We start from the raw sequence: 20,658 nt of genomic DNA, 5'->3' as shown, positions 1-20,658 counted from the left end.
AGAGAAGATTAATCATTGGCCGATTGAAGGGAATCTTCTGCACTATTTTGATTGATCATTATATGCTACGATCAAAGTGTCGATTGAACTACCACGAATTTGTTTAGAGTTTGGTGCACTGGTTCGATTGATTGGGAGTTGATCATGCATCAATCAAAGTCTTGAATTTTCTTAAAACTTTATGTCCTGAACTAACTTTTAGACTGTTGAAGCAATTTTTTCAACAGTCAGACCAGTAACAGGCCACCTGCAAAATAGAGAAATTAATCATTGAAAATCTATTGACCACCGAGAAATCGGGAGCACTCTGATCGATGCTTAAGTCAGTACATTGTTGAGCAAAATAATTGAATGAAAAAAAAAAAAAAATTATAGAGAGAACGAATCCAAGCATCCTCTCCATTTTTTAAGAGAGTGACCATTTTTAACGCAAGACGCTCTTGAATATGGTCTTTGGATGCTTGCCACGAGGGGAAGATGAAGTTTTCTAATCAATTGTGTATTTATTTTTCATGTAGTGGGCTGTCTGAGTTGGGTTAAATAATTTATTTCTCCAACATATACCGACAGTAGCTTAACTCAAAACCTAATTAAACATTACAACCTAGATACCAGGTTTTGACACATAAATTTACAACATTCTTAAAACCTAACATCAAAACAAATTAAAACTAAAAACCACTTTTTAAAATCATTATCACACACACACACACACACATATATATATATATATATATATATATATATATAAGAGAAGCTTCTGGAGAGGAAAAGTCCCCTAACGGGCCTAACCTTACCCCAACCTCACCCAACGAGTGCATGCACGAACCAAATCCGGAAAGAACCCCTAACATGCCTAACCTAAGCCTTCTTTAGATTATATATATACCATCTTCATTCTTTTGTTTAATTAATAACACCTTCTTTTCTCCCATAAAATATTAAAACATGTTCCTGTTTCAAATCTTTTACGGTGGGGGTAAGGCATGTGCTAATTAGTTTAATTAGTTTAGAAGACGTGGCTTAATTATCATCAAAAACAAAACATGTTAAAAAAACATTAGTGGCTACTTAGTTATATATTAATTCAGTGAAAAAACATTGTGTTAAGACACTAATTAACATGTTGATTTCCCAAATGTCAAAATCATATATAGTAGCATCTAGCTAGTAAATTAATTAAACACTTCGTGAAATAAACGCTAATCCTTTATCCATCGTTTTATATTATACATAGATCGATTAAAGGGACAAGTAGTTCTATGGATCGTTCATGTTCCTTGTATCTGGTATTCTATATATATGTAGGCTATGTAGCTAGCTAATTAGAGGACGCTCTTAGTAAAATTATATATTTTAATATATAGTAGAGTAACAAAAATAAATTCCATTATCCACTTGGCCTAATATAATTGAAAAAATATATATATATATGAAGAAAACGATTATTAAACTATACCACTTATGAATTTAATTATTTGATTAAGATTCTAACGGATTTGACTTAGGTGCTGTAAAAAAAACTACAAGAGATCTCGTATAGTTTCTTCAACGACCTAAATTTAATTTCACTCTCTCTTTCTCATGAAAAACTTAGTATTAAATATGAACAGTTAAATTGAAAATTTTTATAATCAATTAAATTAATATCTATTAGTAGGCTAAAAAATGAGGAATAACTTAAAAGGAGGCAACTTCATGGAGGTAACGCCTAGAAGAGAAAAAGTGCATGTCAATGACTTGTATCCTAAGGAGGAGAAATTGCGTGGAAATTAAGACCAAACAGTACCAATATTGAACACCCTCAACAAAAGGCCCATTCAGACTTGAGTCAGTCAATTATTATCAAACTAGCGGACCACATAAGATACGCTTCTACCAAAACATATGGTTCTGTTTCTTACTGTGCCATATACCCATTTAATCTCAACCATTCATATGGCTCTGGTGGTCTTGAATTCTCCAGATTGATTCTCCACCCTTGGATCATTACAACAAGGGGTGCCTCCCCACGTCTATAAATACAGAAGCTTCTCTGCACTGAAAACCCAACAAGCAATCACACACAATAATCATATACTTGTAAGCTCTAGTAGTGCTATTTCTGAAGAGTAGTCATGGGTGGCAACAGGCAGAAAAAATCTCTCTTCTCAGTCTTCAATGTCTTCAAGCCAAGGAGGCCTCGGGGAGGGGAAGATTCTTGGCCAGAGGATTCAGTGAGAAAGGTATTTCCAAGCGATTACGACAAGATCAGCTTTGGTTGTGTAGCTGACCGCAAAGTTGACACCAAAGCTGGAGAGTTCATCAAAAGAGTCCATAATAAAAACTATGCCATGGAGTCTGAATTGTCTCAAAGCCATGTCATGGCGTCTGAATTGTCTCATGGTGAACGACAAACTGTCACTGTTTATCCCCTGTAAAGGCCAGCTTCATCATTTATTGTTTCTTCAATTATTTTGTTTTCGAGTGTTGCTTCAAGTTTGTGATTAAACTAGTTTGAATCAATAATTAATGTGAGAAATTTGCTTAGCTACACGCTAGCCAGGCTTCTGTATTCTCCACTAGACAGATTGTAATTGATACATGTAATACATATATCTTCATGCTTTTATAATCTCTGTCAGGGCCTTTAGCAGCTGCTATAAGTTTTCTTGCATAGAAAGATACTGGTTAGTAGCCATAGATCGAATAGAATTTGGAATCTTTTACATAATTCCACCAAGGAGGTTTGCAGTTTCTTCTGTACAATTGTTGTACGCGGCACATGTTTTTGTTCTCCATCATTTTTAACTTTTGGGCCTTCAGTTCCAACAAAGCCACCTTTCTCCTGTCTTTTAGGTTTTTATTCCTCCGTTGTATTCGTTTTCTTTCTTTTTATTCTTCGGTGACCTACATGCACTTTGTATTAATGTTGCTGAACATAACCATACACAGATTAATGCAAACAAAGAGTTGTGGCCCCAGAATGAATTTTTCTGAAACAGAAGAGAATAAAGATTAATCTCAACCAGCTGAGCAGGGGAGGGGTGGAACTAGACTTTTAGGTAAGTGGGGACGAACAATATGGGATTAAATGTGAATTCCTTAAACAATAAAGAAAGAAAATTGCTAGAATGATCTCTTAATTAGCTGCGAGGGATTTTCCTTTTATCTTTTATACCTTTTATGTTGGGCGTGACATCTTGAGTCATATAATCGCTTGACTAGGTGTCACATTTTGATTGTGTGAGCTTAATTTGACCGTATGAGACGTATCGTGTAGTGGGGGGTGCTTGCCATGCATTGGTTGCCTTTCGTCAGTACTAGTGATATTTTACAATTTGGAATAGTAATTAAATGATGTGATTAGAGATGTAATTAATTAACATTTTAAAAAAAGAAATAGCAGAAACCATGTACTAATTTTCGGCAAAAATTGGGAGATTATTCCTTTATCCTTCACTTAACTTGTACTCTGAAAGGTTCCTCCAACAACAAAAAATCATGGTTCCCCCACCTTTTGGACATCAATTGGACACAAAGTATAACAAAGTGAAGCAATTCATGAGGGGTGCCATACTTCTAGGGGGACAGTGGCCATTTTGTATAGCTGTATGGAACGGTGGCCATCGAAATCAGCAAAAGTTGCACTTTATTTATTTTCTGAGTTCCATTTGATGTGCTGCCTTCAACAGCTGATCGTTTAGAACCCTCCAAAGTACTCCACTAACATACTAATTGTTCTCATGATGCCCTCTTTACAGAATCTGAATCTCACTTCTCTAGCTTTATCATGATGGTACTACTGCTTAAAAGAAATCTGAGGACTATGTTTCTGATGTTGTCCTTTTCTGCAGATATCATCATTATAATATGCAGATATCATTTGAAATTAACAATATTTCACATTCTTACACTAAAAATATGTTATAAACATCTGTGAGTGGGAAAAATATCTTGCTCACCAGCTAAGGAGCTTTGTTTTATATACAACTATAACAAACAACGGTCCACACATAAGGATCACACGCTTCACCAATTTAAGCTAAAGCTAGAAAGAGTACTACTTCACGTGTACCCCTGACTCATTATATTTAAGAAAATACTTTGTGATGCCATCCTTTTAAAATGTGACATTTCACTATTCAAACGTCACCTTTCAAACGACTTAAAATAGTGATGTTACTATTTCGGAATTCTCGACTCTATGTTTTTCGATATTTCCCAAATGTCACTATGCATGCATCACTAATTGTTTTTTTGGTTTTTTGTATTTTTTAATGACTTCCAAGCCATATAATTAATGACACAGAGCATTTACGGTGTACTGTGCGAATGCCCCACTCATAATGCAAGAGACACAGAATTTCCAAAAATACAGGGTTGGCGTATATAGTTGATGGATCTTCTGAAAAGCTATTAAAACGTCCTCCGCCCACAAATATACTTTAAATTACGTGCAGCAGCCAATATCGCCCTGGAATCTGGAAATCTTTCTATTTATTTATTTTATTTTTACCCATCTTTTTTGAACAACGAAATCTTCCCACTTCAAGTGCAAGGAAGCAGGGGTTCTGCTTGAAGATTCAAAGCTTTCAATGTAAAAAATATAGATGAGAACCAGCCACTGAAGTAACTCCAAGCAAATAAATTAGTGGTAATATTTCCTCCTTTTACTGCTTTAACGTCAATGGGAATCTTGTTGAATTTGAATTCAAGCCACCAAAATGAGACCAATTCTACACCCTACGACTTCTAAGTCCCTGCATCTTTGAATGAGAGTATATGCAGATTTCATTCTATAACTTATAAATTTATATCAATTTTATGTTATATTAATCACTTAATTGAGAGTGTCTGCCAGAATAACCCTTTAATTTAAAACTTACTCTCTCAAAAAAAAAAAAAAAAAACTTACTAATTTAGATCAATTATGGGGATAATTGTAATTGATGGGACAAATTGAAAAAAAATAAAAGATTGATATACTAAATCGTCAGCTTTTAAATGGAGATAATTGTAAATGTGATGAAAGTTGATAGGGTTAAATAAAGTTTCTCTTTTTTTTTTTCTTTTTTTTTTTTTTTACACACATTTGCTTCGCATGTACAAGATTGGTCCATCCATATTCCCTTCACTTTCCTATTACTTCTAAGTCTATTGTTTACACTGATATTTATAATTTTTTTTTGATTCGATTGGCAAAGTGTCATTAAAAAACTCAACCAAACGCTACTTAACAACATAGCTTTACCCTTTTTTCTTCCCTTTTCTTTCCTATTCAATGGCCAAGACACCAAGTCTATCTCTATCTCATATGAGATAAATGATGTATATGATTGGCTCACAATCTTGTAGTTGCATATCATTTATCCATGGTGTCATCCTTGCTTACCCACTACTCATCAAATTCAAGATATACATCACAATTGACACATTAAGCCCTACTGTTCTACCATCAAGGGTGGTGGCTTAATAGTCCAAAGAAGTTCCCAAGTGGTCAAGGCATGTACTAGGGCGTGGGTTCGAATCTCCGCAATAAAGAACCCCCACATATGGCTAATTAGTATTAGCCACCTTAGATTTTCATTGATGCCCTGGTGGGGTTGGGTCAGGCTATGGCTCAATCAGACTTGAAGGAGCGCTTGTGATTCCCACTGTTTAGGCCTTTCCTGTACGGCTCCCAGCGGGTAGGTGTTACTATGGTCACGCTTAGGTGAGATAGCCACAATTAGTCTCCCCGGCCTACCATTTTTAATTAGGAAAAAAAAAAAAGCCCTACTGTTGTAGAAGACTAGAACCCTTTCCTTATATATATATGGACCTAACTTTTTATCAATAATGTACCAAACTTACTACTTTATATATGGATTAGTTATAGATATTATAGATTAATTAATTAAGAATTAACCAATTAAAGCGTTTGAATTTAACTAATCACAAAAGAATTATTTGCAGGCCCACTTCAATCATATCAAACAAATTATAGCTAGGCACGCATGCACCTTTTTTTTTTTTTTTTTTTTGTGAGTTAGGCATGCACTTCTAATTTCACACATTATTCGTTTTCGAGAATATATAAACACATGTATACAGCAAGAAAACATTTTCTTAGTGATCGACTTTAAAAAAACACTTGTTAATTAAAGGCAAGAAGGAATGAAATTAAGGTTCCGTGCATTGGAGTGCAAATTCTAGACCTCAAATGTTTAGGGTTTCAAAGATATCTTCAAAGCAAGACAGCTTGCAAGCAATGTTGGAGGTGGATGGAAATTCCATCCACCTTTGAATGCTACAATCAGCTGTTGACACCTCTCAAGAATTTCAAAGTTGTTTGCTATATATGTGTGCAGGACCGTCACTTTGTGAGAATCTTAGTTCTAGCTAGTTTATGCATTTCGTGGCTCCCTCCTTTGGTAAAGGGGTTTGGAAAAAATTTGGTTCCAGAACTCTGGACTTCTTCTACGAAATCTCTTGAATCAACTTTTTTGATAGCCATATCCGCAATAGGCTACCTCAAAATAGAGAAAATAGTCACTGAAAATTTATTGACCTCCAAGAAACTGGAAACACTCCGATACTTAAGTCAGTACATTATTGAACAAAATAATTGAATTGACCAAAAAAATAAAAAAATAAATAAACTATAGAAAGAACGTACCCAAGTATCCTCTGCATTTTTAAAGACGGTAACCGTTTTTAACGTGGGTAACCGTTTTTAACGTGAGAGGCTCTTGAATATAGTTTCTAGATGCTTGCCATGTGGCCAGATGAAACTTTCTAATCAATTGTATATTTATTTTTCATGTAGTGGACTGTTTGAGTACGTAGGATCAGATGATTTATTTTTCAAACATATACCGACACTAGCTTTACTCAAATCCTAATTAAACATTACAACCTTGATACATGAATTTACAACGCTCTTAAAACCTAACAACATCAAAACAAATTTTCAAACCAAAACTAAAAACCACTTTTTAAAATCATTATCAAACATATATAAGAGAAGCTTCTGGAGAGGAAAAGTCCCCCTCACCAACGAGTGCACGCACGAACCAAATCTTGAAAGAACCCCCAACAGGCCTAACCTAAGCCTTCTTTAGATTATATATATACCATCTTCATTCTTTTCTTTAATTAATTAATAACACCTTCTTTTCTCCCATAAAATATGTTCCTACCAAATCTTTTACGGTGGGGGAAGGCATGTGCTAATTAGTTTAATTGCTCAGAAGACGTGGCTTAATTATCATCAAAAACAAAACATGTTAATTAAAAAACATTACTGGCTACTTAATTATATATTAATTCAGTAAAAAAAACATTTATGTTAATACACTAATTAACATGTTGATTTCCCTAATGTCAAAATCATATACAGTAGCATCTAGTAAATTAAACACTTCGTGAAATAAACGCTAATCCAGCATCCATCGTTTTACTTATAATATTATATATAGATCGATTATAGGGACAAGTACGTAGTTCTATGGATTGTTCACGTTTGTATCTGGTATTCTATATGTAGCGAATTAATGAGGTAACTTCATGGAGGTAACGCCTAGCTAGGAGAGAAAAAGTGCATGTCAATGACTTGTATCCTAATTAAGGAGGAGAAATTGCGTGGAAATTAAGACCAAACAGTACCAATATTGAACACCCTCAACAAATGGCCCATTCAGACTTGAGTCAGTCAATTATTATCAAACTAGCGGACCACATGATTAGATACGCTTCTACCAAAACATATGGTTCTGTTTCTTACTGTGCCATATACCCATTCATTTGATCTCAACCATTCATGTGGGTCTGGTGGTCTTGAATTCTCCACCCTTGGATCATTACAACAAGGGTACCTTCCACATCTATAAATACAGAAGCTTCTCTGCACTGAAAACCCAACAAGCAATCACACACAATATTCATATACTTGTAAGCTCTAGTAGTGCTATTTCTGAAGAGTGGCCATGGGCGGCAGCAGGCAGAAAAAACCTCTCTTCTCAGTCTTCAACGTCTTCAAGCCAAGGAGGCCTCGGGGAGGGGAAGATTCATGGCCAGAGGATTCAGTGAGAAAGGTGTTTCCAAGCGATTACGACAAGATCAGCTTTGGTTGTGTAGCTGACCGTAAAGTTGACACCAAAGCTGGAGAGTTCATCAAAAGAGTCCATAATAAAAACTATGCCATGGAGTCTGAATTATCTCAAAGCCATGTCATGGCGTCTGAATTGTCTCATGGTGAACGACAAACTGTCACTGTTTATCCCCTGTAAAGGCTAGCTTCATGATTTATTGTTTCTTCAATTAATTTGTTTTCGAGTGTTGCTTCAAGTTTGTGATTAAACTAGTTTGAATCAATAATTAATGTGAGAAATTTGCTTAGCTACAAGCTAGCTAGGCTTCTGTATTCTCCACCATACAGATTGTAATTGATGAGTAACATGTAATATATTCATCTTCATGCTTGTGATATGGTTTTATAATCTCTATCTGGGTCTTTAATTAGCAGCTGCTAATTATCTGCTGCTATAAGTTTCCTTGCATAGAAAGATACTGATTAGTAGCTATAGATCGAATAAAATTTGGAATCTTTTACATAATTCCACGAAGGAGGGTTGCAGTTTCTTCTGTACAATTGTTGTACGTGGCACATGTTTTTGTTCTCCGTCATTTTTCACTTCTGGGCCTTCAGTTCCAACAAAGCCACCTTTCTCCTTTCTTTTAGGTTTTTATTCCTCCGTTGCGTTCGTTTTCTTTTTATTGTATCTCAGTATTCCTGTGAAATGTTTGATAGCTGAATATTGTCCTATGGGTGAAAGGACAAACTACTTTACTTAACCCCCATTCAATGTGTCTATGTCTTTAATCACTTCCCAATTAATCAATGATCAACTATTTAATCACAGGCTTGGCTTAAGATTGTACATATTGCTGGCTCCTATTATTAGCCCAAGAAGTCACAGCAAACTCTATCGCCAAATGATCTTTCAACCTATATAAACAATGTGGAATTTTAAAGAAGGAAAATTTTTCACTTTCCCTACATATCGATCATATAGTTCTAATGGAGTTTGAAAAATTGAACTGATATTGCTATATATATGTTTGATTTACTTTTTGGAACACAAGATGTGATTAAATGATGTGATTACAGATGTAATAAATTAACCTTTTCAAAAAGAAATAGTAGAAACCATTTACTACTAAAACAGTCAGTGGTCCTTAATTGATTAATATAATTAAGAATTCTGTGTCATAGTGCAAAAGACACAGAATTCTCAGACAATGAGACAAAGCATCTCCAAAAATATAGGGTTGGCGTATATAGTTGATGGAGTTTCTGAAAGGCTATTAAATTACTTGCACCCAACATCGCAAGGGAATATATATGGATTTGTTTTTAGCTTTATTTTTCCTTCCTACTTCAAGTACAAGGAAGGAGGGGTTGGTTGGTTCTGTCTTGAAGATTCAAAGCTTTCAATGTAAAAATTGATGAGAAGGCAGCCACTGAATTGAAGCTCCAACCAAATAAAGTGGTAATATTTCCTCCTTTTACTGCTTTAATTATATATCAATGGGAATCTTGTTGAATTTGAATTCAAGCCACCAACTGAGACCAATTTTACACCCTACAAACTTCTAATTCCCATGCATCTTTGAATGAGAGTATAGTATATGCAGATTTAATTCATTCTGTAACGTATAAATTTATATCAATTTTATGTTATATGAATCACTTAATTCAGGACTTAATTACTTATATATGCTTACATGTGTTCAACTTACTCAAAAATAAATATTATAACGCCCTCTTTAATCTAAAGCTTACTAATTTAGATCAATTATGGGGATAATTGTAATCGAGGGGTCAAATTGAAAAAAAAAAATTGAAAGATAGATACAATAAATTAAGAGTTTTTGAAATTTATGGAAATAATTATAAATATGATGAAATAATTATAAATTCTAATGCAACCATGTACCCACAAAGAAATGTTTGGCAAATACTAACCAATATTAAACACACATTTGCTTCGCTCGTACAAGGTTGGTCCATTCATATTTCCTTGACTTTCCTAGAATTTATAAGTCTTTTGTTTGCACTGATATTAATTAATTAATATATATATATATATATATATATATATATATATATATATATATATATATTTTTTTTTTTTAATTTTTTTTTTTTTTTTTTCTTTTGGTAAAACTTTAATTAACCTTCCATAACTTTTGTAATGTTGTTCAAAATATCTTAATTTAAACTTTTATTTTTTTGCAATCTTACCCCTCCCATTAAGATTTAGGGTTAAATTAGACTGTCAAAGTTTGATACATTGATGAGGTTACAATTAGATTTTTTTACAATCTTACCCCTCTCAAATCCGACTCATGTATACTTGGATTGAATGGGATTGTCTTTATAATCCCAAAGGCCTCGAGTAATAATATAAGGATGACTAGAGTTCTCTCAAATGTGATGTTATATTTAAAATCACCAACATATCAAAAATTTAATAATGATTATCTTAAATTCAATGGTAATTTTAAATGTCACATCACATTTGACCTTTGCTTCTCAAATGACTCTTTGAGAAAAAAAAAAAAAAAAAAAAAAAAATCAGCCTTAAAAAACCCTACAAGATCGATCGAGGTATAGCGTTTACCCTACGGAATCAAGATGTAGGCCCACAAACATAACTGCAAAGTAAATTAAGTAGGCTTATCCACAAGAATGGGTCAAGTTTCTGTTGATGGGCCGAGTAGCTTGGATCATAAACTGGGTTGGATTTTCGTGCCACAGTTTCTCTCGGCATCTAGACCCACCTACCCGACTTGATCGGATTCCTTTGGGGTCTGCCGGTCTGGTCCCTCTCTATCTATCTCTCTCTCCCTCCCATAAACCCTAATTTAGAAAAGAAGGGTTTATTACAAACACCACATTTTTTCACAGCCAAAGTGAGAGTCAATGGCTGAAAGTATGGAAAAACCACCGAAAGATATTGCACGCAAGGAAGAAGAGGAGGAAGAGGAACAAAGCTTCGAAGAGCTAGGGTTGGACCCTCGTCTTATACGTGCCTTAATAAAGAAGGGGATTGAGAAGCCCACTCCGATTCAGCTAGTCGCTATTCCTCTAATATTAGTGAGTTTTTGTTGCATTAATCGTAGCTTCTATGATGTCCAGTTGTTTGGCTGCTCAGAAAATCTGGGAAATTTGGAGTTTTTTTATTTAGTGGACTTTTCATTAGTTTGTTGATCAAACCTTTAGCTTTATGCTAATCTGAATGCATGCCCCTCCGTTGGTTTGCTAAGAAAACGGGAAGAAAATAGAAAGTGACGATAATTTTACCTCAAGTTAGTCACGGAGTTGTATTGGGCTCAGGGCAGTTGATTTGACTGTGTGTACACGGATTTTAGATGTTAAGGGGACATTTCAAATTCTTTTTTATTTTCTAATTATCTTGTAAAGGGCCTATCAGAGACAAAATTTGATTTTGCCTTTTGTTTTGTTGCTCCTCTTTCTTGGCAACCAAATGATGGGTCAATTATCATTTTTTATGCTTTGGTTGATTGTCGTACTTTGCTGTGCTTTTAGGAAGGTAAGGACGTAGTTGCCCGTGCAAAGACAGGTTCTGGGAAGACCTTTGCATACCTCCTTCCATTACTTCAGAAGCTGTTTGCTGATTCTGGTTCAAAGAATAAGCTTGCTCCGAGTGCATTCATTCTTGTCCCAACTCGTGAGCTGTGTCAGCAGGTACAATTAAGTATCTCCAGTTTGATTTGCAATGCTTTCACTTCTTGTTTCATCTGTGAATGAAATGTATCTGTGTATTTCCAGGTTTATACAGAGGTCTCATCTCTCATTGAATTATGTAGAGTTCAATTGAAAGTTGTACAATTGACGAGCAGTATGCCTGCTTCTGATTTGGTTTGTTCAATCTCCTTTTCTTTTTCTTTTTGACAAAGTATTAAACACATTTATACTTGCGTATAGGTGCACTCCTGTAGATACCTTTCTACTTAAACACATTTTTCTCTATGCAATACAAAGATGTTTTAACTAACTCTTGCCAGATCCTAAATTTTGGTTGCAGCGGACTGCATTAGCAGGACCTCCTGATATTCTGGTTTCTACACCTGCTTGTATACCAAAATGCTTTTCAGCTGGTGTACTTCAACCAGCATCCATCAATGGTTCACTTGAAATTCTAGTACTTGATGAGGTGAGGATACAATGCTGAATTTGCTACGAAGTTTTATTTCTTGGGCTCTGGTTGAGTTTCACGACATGTAGATTCTATGCTAACAGCCTACTACAAAGAATTAGTGCCTAATTTTGTGCACCTTGGACAACTATTTGCGGCTTAATTGATTTTGTTTGCAGAATATTTGTCTCATTTAGAATGTCAATGGAAAGTTTTTTCCTGCTTATCTAGTAACCAGAACTTGAAAACATCCATTATGTTGTTCTTTCAAATGGTAACATAAAGAGCAGTTGATCAGAACCATTTATATATAGATATTTTCTTTCTTGACCATTGAGACATAGTTACATAGTATTCTCTTGTGGAGAGATGATTGATTTATTTTTGTTTCCAGGCAGATCTTCTATTGTCATACGGCTATGAAGATGATATAAAAGCTTTTACAGCTCATATCCCTAAACGTTGTCAATGCCTTCTTATGTCTGCTACATCAAGGTTGGTTTTTTACTGTATACTTGTGCCACCTCAATTTTTGTGCTAATTTAAGGTATATGTGTCCTTTACCTCTTTCTCATACTTAGGAAGAGGCCGTTGAGGCAGCATAGTTATGATCTAATAGAGATACAATAATAGGTATTCTTTGAGGGTTTGCTGTCTAATGAGGCTGTTCTCTACACTATCTTTTTTGGTATTGTGATATTTTGCAGTGGTGATGTTGAGAAATTGAAGAAGCTGATTTTACACAACGCCTTCATTTTGACCTTGCCAGAAGTGGGAGATATTAAGGATGAGGTTATCCCGAAAAATGTTCAGCAATTTTGGGTAAGATTTGCCATGCCCATTTTAGGAAACTATGAAAACTGTTAAGCCTTTCTGATAATTTTCCTCTGGCAATGGACTAATATTTTCCCACATGGGAATCATATAATTTTATGAGTCAGTATCTCTCCTACTTATCAAAAAAAAATCGAGTCAGTGGCCCTCCTAAGATAATTTTTTATTGCACCATTGAGCACATGCCTTTACCAACATATGTTAGGTTTTGCTTTCCTCTTGCGGGCAAGACAGGATGTTACAAAATCTCTAGATATATATGTCTTGCCATTTTCTTAACACAATTAACAAGAGTGTGGGCAAGATTACTTCAGTCAGTCACGGCCAACTAATACTGCATTACAATCCATGCATGAAATTCAATAATGAACGTAAATGTATCTAGTCATATGTAGTATGTGCTTGTGTAACTTGTCATTGCTATTGTCGCTGTTATTGTTATTGTCATTATTCACCTCATTTTTTGAATGTTAAGGTGAACTGCACCTTTAAATTTTCAAAAGAAGTATATTTTGTACATCTTTTTAAAGGATTTTTTTTATTGTTGTTTGCATCATTGATCTTTATGGATTTATGTGATGTTCCTTAACATGCATTAAGTTTATGTCGTTTTATTTGTTTGGATAGTGAAGTTATCATCAAGTAATGAGCTTAATGTCATTCTTTCTTATGTTTTTAGATTTCATGCAGTGGTCGTGATAAATTACTTAACATCCTTGCCCTCTTGAAGTTGGAGCTGGTTCAAAAGAAAGTTCTGATATTTACCAACACCATTGACATGGGTTATAGAGTGAAATTATTTCTGGAAAAGGTACACAGATTCCTTTTGATGCATGCGCTAAAACACATTTATTCTCCTTAAAAAAAATCCCTAGGAAATACAAACCTTCTCTTGCATAGGCAGCAGTTTCTCTTTTAAGCTATTATATTTTGTCTTCAAGAGTTGAACCTCCCATACCTACAATCTATTCAGTCTTGGCTAACGATGATTTTATTTTCAATACTTTTTTTTTTCCACTGTTGTACTGTCTAAAAGGCTGTTGCTCACTTCATTTTGTTTGTTGCATTTTTTTAATCTTTTATCTTCACCCAAAAAAAAAAAAAAAAAATCATTTTAGAAGAGATAAGTTCTGACTGATTTTTCTTCTCCTTTGTTTCATTTCTTGATGAAACAAGAAATGGAACAAACAATATTGCTGATAACTAACACATAACTTGTAAGTTTCATTTCTTACTTTTTTTAAAAAAGAAATCTTTGTTTTATTTTTTTCCTTCTATAACTGATTTATATATATATTTTGTTGGCTGCAGTTTGGAATTAAGTCTGCTGTTTTAAATGCTGAGTTGCCACAGAATTCTCGTCTCCATATTCTTGAGGTATGCTTTAATACTCAATACTAAAACCTTGTAAATATATTTTTCCCAAATTTAATTATGGTTGATTAGCTGCTAGCCTATCATTTTTTCAGAATGATACTTTACATTGTACTCGGTGATGGGTTTTATGACTCTCTGGTTACCTACCAGTACTCTAATATTGCTGAGCTTGTCATCAGGAATTCAATGCTGGGCTTTTCGATTATTTAATTGCAACTGATGACAGCCAAACAAAAGAGAAGGAAGAAGCCAATGTGGAAAGTAATGCTGAACCAAGAAAGTCTAGAAAGCACGCCAAGCAAAAACTAGACTCTGAATTTGGAGTGGTGAGGGGTATTGATTTCAAAAATGTACACACGGTATGTGAATGATTGTTTGCTTCTATGCACATGTACGAACTCTTGGAATTTTGTTGCTATTTGTTTTTCTGGCTTTAGTTTTGTTATTTGAATTGAACTTGGTAGTTTATGGGATTTCAAACCTGCTAACTTATTGTTTTCTTGCAACAATTCAAGTTGTGCTTTTCATATGTATGTATGTGTGTGTGTGTGTGTGTGTGAAATTTATGAATCTGTGTGTTTGTGGGTGGGTGGGTGGGTCGATGTAAGTAAGAAAATCATATGATCACATTGTTTGATTAACGAGTTCTAGTAAGTTTCATCTTCATGAATTAATTTTTTCACTGGAATAATGAGACCATATATTTGTTTAAATTGGAGTTCAAATTATATGAAATCTTACCATCCCTATTAAGCATCATGAAATGCCAAAGGCTTTTTGATCCAAACTTATGGTTGTTGCCACCAATCGCAAAATCACATAACCAATGTGTTTTTCCCCTTTATAATTTGAGGAAATATGGTTGATTAATTCAATCACCTAAGCTTGAGAGTGGATGTTGTTATAAACTTTGAGGATTAATATAAGAAGCACTGTGTTTCATTGCATTTTTCCCTGTTTCCATGGTTATGATGCCTGTTGTTTCTACTTCTGCTGAAGGATGAATCAAGTTTTAGAGTATTAGCAGAGGTTGGTGTTCTAAGGAGGTAGAGGGACCTTTTGGAGTTGGGGTGTGGAAACATATTAGTAGGTGGTGGGGAGTTTTTTTTTTCTAGAATTTTCAGATATGAAGTCAGATATGAAACTAAGATTAGGTTCTGACATGATTTATGGTGTGGGAATCAACCACTAAAGGAATATTTTCAGAAGTTGTTTAGTATGGTCTGTTGTAAGGAGGCGTGGATTGCGGATAATATGCAGTTTTCCAATGGTAATCTTCAGTGGAATTTATCTTTTATAAGATCTGTACAGGATTGAGAGGCTGATTTGGTGATTGCATTTTTTGATTTGCTTTATTCCCTTCGATTGAGACAAGATGGTGAGGATGGTATTTGGTGGATCCTTTCAAAGAGGGGGAAGTTTGAAGTAAGGTCATTTTTTCAAGAGTTACACAAAGAAACTTACTCTCTCAATGGAATATTGACTCTCCAAGTAATAGTGGTGGACTGGTGTTGCATGTGTAAGCGGGGAATCCATGTGTAAGAGTATTACAGAAAGCAATTTTTAGCCTTTTCGGAGTAGAATGTGTCATGCCTAGAAGAGTGATAGAGTTGTTAGATTGTTGGCAAGGTAAGTTGGGAAGGTGTTTAGTTTTAGACGCTTGGAGGATGTCCCCTTTGTGGTTAATGTGGAGCATATGGACAGTGCTGAATGAAAGATGTTTTTAAAATAGTTAGAAGTCAATGAAAGAGTTCAAGAGCATCTTAGTCAAATCGCTTTATATATGGACAACTTTTTCTGAATTTGTGGATTTATGTTCTTCTTTTAATTATTAATGGGTGTTATTTCTTGTATACATTATGTGTGTTAAGGTTGCGCTCCTCTATGCTTATTAATGACATGCATTACTTATATATATAAAAAAAAAGTTCTCATTGTACCCTGTTATGATTTACTTGGGGAAGAATGTTGTGTTTGGTTAGTTTGCCATTCTTTTTGGAGGGTGAATTAGTATGCCATTAACAACAATGGCGCTACCTTTTTTTTTTAACAGGTTATAAATTTCGAGATGCCTCAAAGCGCTGCTGGATATGTACATAGAATTGGACGCACTGGAAGAGCATACAATACTGGTTCTTCTATCTCTCTTGTGAGTTCTTATTCAAACAATTAAAATTAATCGAGTAGGACAATCCAAGCAAAATTGCAGTTTGTCTCCTTTTATGGTATTTGATTATTAGATCATGTATTAATTATTTCCCTCTCAATGTATATGTAAAGTAGGGACTGATAATATGCATGCTAAATTTATATCAATCGGATGCCATTTACTTTCCAATCCATATACTTATGGTTTTTGAATATTTTTAGAACATCACAAGAAAACTGAAAGTTGAATGTTATATAAGATGAAATGGTACTTAATTTTTTATCATCTTAACATTTTGTGAGTGCCAAGCATATAGGTAGCCATTGTAATCTGACATAAAGTTTGTACAAACACTCATTCAATAGATATTATTAGTGGTGTCTCATTGAAACAAGCTTTACACTACGTGTATGTGTGTTTGTGCTTATATAAATATACGTCCCTTGAAAACAAAAGGGCAAGCACATTACTTTGGGGTGCAATGGCCTTGGTGCAATTCGAACCAGTTTGCCCAATGCAGTACCCCCCCCCCCCCCCCCCCCCACCCCACTCGTTTTTTGGTTCCCATTGGGTTTAGTTTGTATGCAACTCGCTGGCAGCAAGAAATGTCCCCTTCTGACTCTGCTTCAGGGATTCCCATACTATTAGTGAACATAGCAATGATTTAGTGAACAATAATGGTATAATTCCAATTGTTATCACAACACACACACACACACACACATATATATATTTACTCTGTGAGCTGCAGATCTTTTTAGTGGGAGGTTCTAATATTTTGTGGACTAATAATGATTGGATTATAATCTCTTTCATAGTAACTTTTCCCCTGCTTTCTGCAGTTCTAATACGTACTCTTTTTACAGGTTTCTTCAGATGAAATGGAAGTTTTTGAAGAAATAAAATCTTTTTTAGGGGATGATGAAAACAAGGACTCAAACTTAATTTCTCCATTTTCTTTACTCTCTAAGAATGCAGTGGAATCTTTACGATACAGAGCTGAGGTAATTGTTAATTCTTTTATCTTTCTCACTGATAACTTTTTTTAAAAAAAAAACCTTGGCTATCCTGTGATCGATGACTGTCTTGCAACTACCTTAATCTGTTTCTGGAGATATACTTGTTTATAGAATATTAGTCTTCCAGCTTTGACATCAACTTTGAAAATGTTCTCCCAACGTCGGTTTTCCCATTGTATCTTTTATTGTTTATTTATTTATTTATTTTAGATAGTCCCATGGATCATTTCATGTTCTCTACTCCTTTGGGAGGAAGTACATAGAAGTCTTGCCGTACATGACTATTGTAGAAGTTTTTCTTTATCCAAAATTCCTTATCCAATGGGTGGTAGTTGAGTTATGGGCTTCAAATTTGGGTAAATGGTTGCTAAAGAAAAACACAAATGATTAATTGGAAATGGTGACTTTTACAGGATGTTGCGAAGAGTGTGACAAAAGTTGCGGTTAGAGAGTCACGAGCTCAAGATTTGAGGAATGAAATTCTCAACTCTGAAAAGTGAGTATACACCAAATATTGCTTTCTCGAGATTAGGAGCTCTTTTTTTGCCAAATATCTTGCTAAATAGATCTATGACTTGTAAAAATAGTAAAATCTAGTCTTCTGACATGCTTAAGGCTTGTATTTAGCGTCTAACTGCAGTCTTTGCTCATATATTTCTAGTTTTGATTATGGAGCAGTAGTTTACTTGTATTGATTAAGGTTTCCAGGCTTGTCTTAATTGGGTGTTACTTCCTTCACTTATGTATGATTCTGCTGTTCTTTCTGATGATCTGCCTCTGTTTGTCTAGGTTAAAAGCTCATTTTGAAGTTAATCCAAGGGACTTAGGTAATGAATTTGATTGATTGGATGTCTGCATTCTTATTTCTATGTTTCCTGCTTGCGTGCCTAAGTTTCAAGCGTTGAACTCATATTTTGAGCAGATCTATTGAAACATGACAAAGTTCTCAGCAAGAAGCCCCCTGCTCCTCACCTACGTGATGTGCCCGACTACCTTTTGGACCCAACAACTCAAGAAGCCAGCAAATTTGTTAAGCTTGCTAGGGCTGCAATGGGAAATACCAACCCTGCTCGCCGTGGGGGATCTAAGAGAAAATTCAAAAAAAATAAAGACCCTCTCAAGACATTCTCTGCTGAGGTATTTCTTGCTTCTTTTACTTTATTCCTTGGAAGATGCTAGGTTTTGCCAATTTTCATGCTGGTGATATTGACAGTGCTTCAAAAAAATCAATTATGAGATATTGCCATCATCATTTAAAAAAAAAAAAATTAAAATTGGGTTATGGCAACTTTATGGATTTGAATTGATTCAGTCACAGGCACCAAAAAGAGCTCGCAATGGTGGGATGAAGAGAGAGGACAAAGATGGTAACAGCCATAAACACAAAAACAGAAAATCTAGTTGATTTAATATTTTTAGCTGTAAATCCCTGTAACCTGGGGTCTGCAACAAAGCCCCTCAGTTTTGTATTAAATTATGCGTTAAATTTGAGTTCCCCTTCAAATGGTTCTATATCCAGATATGCATTATCGAAATTTCCTCATACAATTCTAGTTTCATTGAGTCAGGCTCTTACTAATTTTAATTTGAGTGGTCTATAGTTTCATTTACTCTGTTAAATAATATCGAAACCCTGCATAATTGGGAGAGTAATGCCTACATATTACACTCCCATCTCACCTCCATTTAAACACTTGGGTTTGTTTGTTCATCAATTTCTCAAAAGGGTTTTGAGTTTGTTTACCAATTTTGTTTAGTGGTTGGGTAAAATAGCCTTAATACAATATCTATTTAAATGTTTTGTTTTTGAAGTCTTCTTAATATATATAAGTCGGAAAACTATATTCTAAAAGTTTACTAAATTATTCATTTAGACTTGAATAATAATAATTTTTTATAAAAATAAAAACTCAAAATTGCAATTTTTACAATTTTTTCTTCAAGGTTGCAATATTAAGAAAAGTATTAATTTTAGCTTTCGCCAAAAATATCGACTCAAGTTTACAGTCTGTTTACTTGCCTACTTGGGTACTCCATAAAGAATGCTACTTTACTTGCTGGTCCTCACGAATAATAAAGTAATATTCTATTATTGTTAGGTGTATTCTCTTCTTGTTACTTGTAACTTCTAGAGTTCCTCATTAAAAAGGGGTTGGGTTTATGAATTGATGACTCAGTGGCGGAGATACATATGGGCGGGCATACAAAAATTTTGAACTTTTTTTGTTTTACATGTTGATTTTTTAGTGTTATTAAGTCTTAGCCATATTCCCCTTCCTCCTAGCCCCTACTCCTCTTCTTCTTAGCCCCTACTCCTTCTTGTCTTCCGCTCACGCCCATAACAAATGAAAGCTGATGGTTGAACCTGCAAAAAGAAGAAGAAAAAGAGATGCAAATTGTGAAATGAAAGAAGATGAGGAACGACCAGAATATCTAAAACACCTCAGCTGTGAACCTGTCAGAGAAATGAAAGAAGAAAAAAGTAAAACGCAGTGAACCTGCTATCTTCAGTACCTTGGGGAAGGCAAAATAAAAAAAGAAAAAACAAAATGAGGCTAAAATTAGAGTAAACACGTGGGCTCTACTAGCTACAGTTTGACAGTGATGAAATGGAGTAAATATGCCGCAGTTACTTAGAGGCTTTTAAAGGGCATATAGAAGAAGATAAAGGATACACATGTTATCCGTTTGCAGCAAAAAAAAAAAATCATTAATGCTAGTGTTGTTCGCTGATTATTTTTAACACGCATAAATAATTACGGGTGCAATTGCGAATAGTCTAGGCTTGGAGGAGCAATACTTTTTTTTGGGACGTTCATAATAAAGAATATATGCATATTGGTTTTGAGTAATGTTACACTTTTCATAAAATAAAATATACTTTCTAAATAATGTGTCAAAATTTTATGAGATAATGACACATTTTTTAAAATAATAAATTACATAGGATAGAAGATATCATTTGAAAAATAATTTTTTTTTTTTTTTAAAAAAAGAAAGTGTAACATTTTAAAATTGGTTTTTAGATAATTTATATTAAAATATTATATTATTTTATATTAATTAATTATTAAGCTCGCCCCTACATTTG

General features: G+C 34.4%; 1 protein-coding gene across 4 annotated transcripts; it reads left to right on the top strand.

Moving 5' to 3' along the window:
* Positions 1-10,849: 10,849 nt before the first annotated feature.
* LOC132170650 (P-loop containing nucleoside triphosphate hydrolases superfamily protein) lies at positions 10,850-19,126 on the top strand. 4 transcript variants are annotated; one of them, XM_059581706.2, is made up of 15 exons: positions 10,851-11,125; positions 11,579-11,737; positions 11,822-11,911; positions 12,078-12,206; positions 12,583-12,683; positions 12,896-13,010; positions 13,702-13,833; positions 14,334-14,399; positions 14,579-14,758; positions 16,453-16,548; positions 17,415-17,552; positions 17,981-18,063; positions 18,357-18,394; positions 18,490-18,704; positions 18,886-19,126. In XM_059581706.2, exons 1-15 carry the CDS (start codon positions 10,952-10,954, stop codon positions 18,970-18,972), a joined length of 1,803 nt encoding a protein of 600 aa, XP_059437689.2. In that variant the 5' UTR covers positions 10,851-10,951; the 3' UTR covers positions 18,973-19,126. The 4 variants fall into 4 exon arrangements, with proteins under 4 accessions (XP_059437691.2, XP_059437689.2, XP_059437690.2 ...); XM_059581705.2 differs by having other exon boundaries at positions 10,853-11,125; positions 18,880-19,126; XM_059581708.2 differs by lacking the exon at positions 14,334-14,399 and having other exon boundaries at positions 10,850-11,125.
* Positions 19,127-20,658: the final 1,532 nt, after the last annotated feature.

The sequence above is a fragment of the Corylus avellana genome, chromosome 1 (assembly GCF_965113065.1).
Source record: "Corylus avellana chromosome 1, dhCorAvel1.hap1.2, whole genome shotgun sequence".
Classification (NCBI taxonomy): Eukaryota; Viridiplantae; Streptophyta; class Magnoliopsida; order Fagales; family Betulaceae; genus Corylus; species Corylus avellana.
The sequence above is the reverse complement of the archived record's forward strand: the minus strand, read 5'-3'. Positions and strand labels throughout refer to the sequence as shown.

What these genes read in the sequence shown, in the direction of transcription:
- LOC132170650 (XM_059581705.2), top strand. Translation starts at nt 10,952, where the DNA reads ATGGCTGAAAGTATGGAAAAACCACCGAAAGATATTGCACGCAAGGAA. An exon ending in CTTTACGATACAGAGCTGAG is followed by an intron (nt 17,553 to 17,980) that starts GTAATTGTTAAT and finishes TGACTTTTACAG; the next exon opens with GATGTTGCGAAGAGTGTGAC. An exon ending in TCAAGACATTCTCTGCTGAG is followed by an intron (nt 18,705 to 18,879) that starts GTATTTCTTGCT and finishes GAATTGATTCAG; the next exon opens with TCACAGGCACCAAAAAGAGC.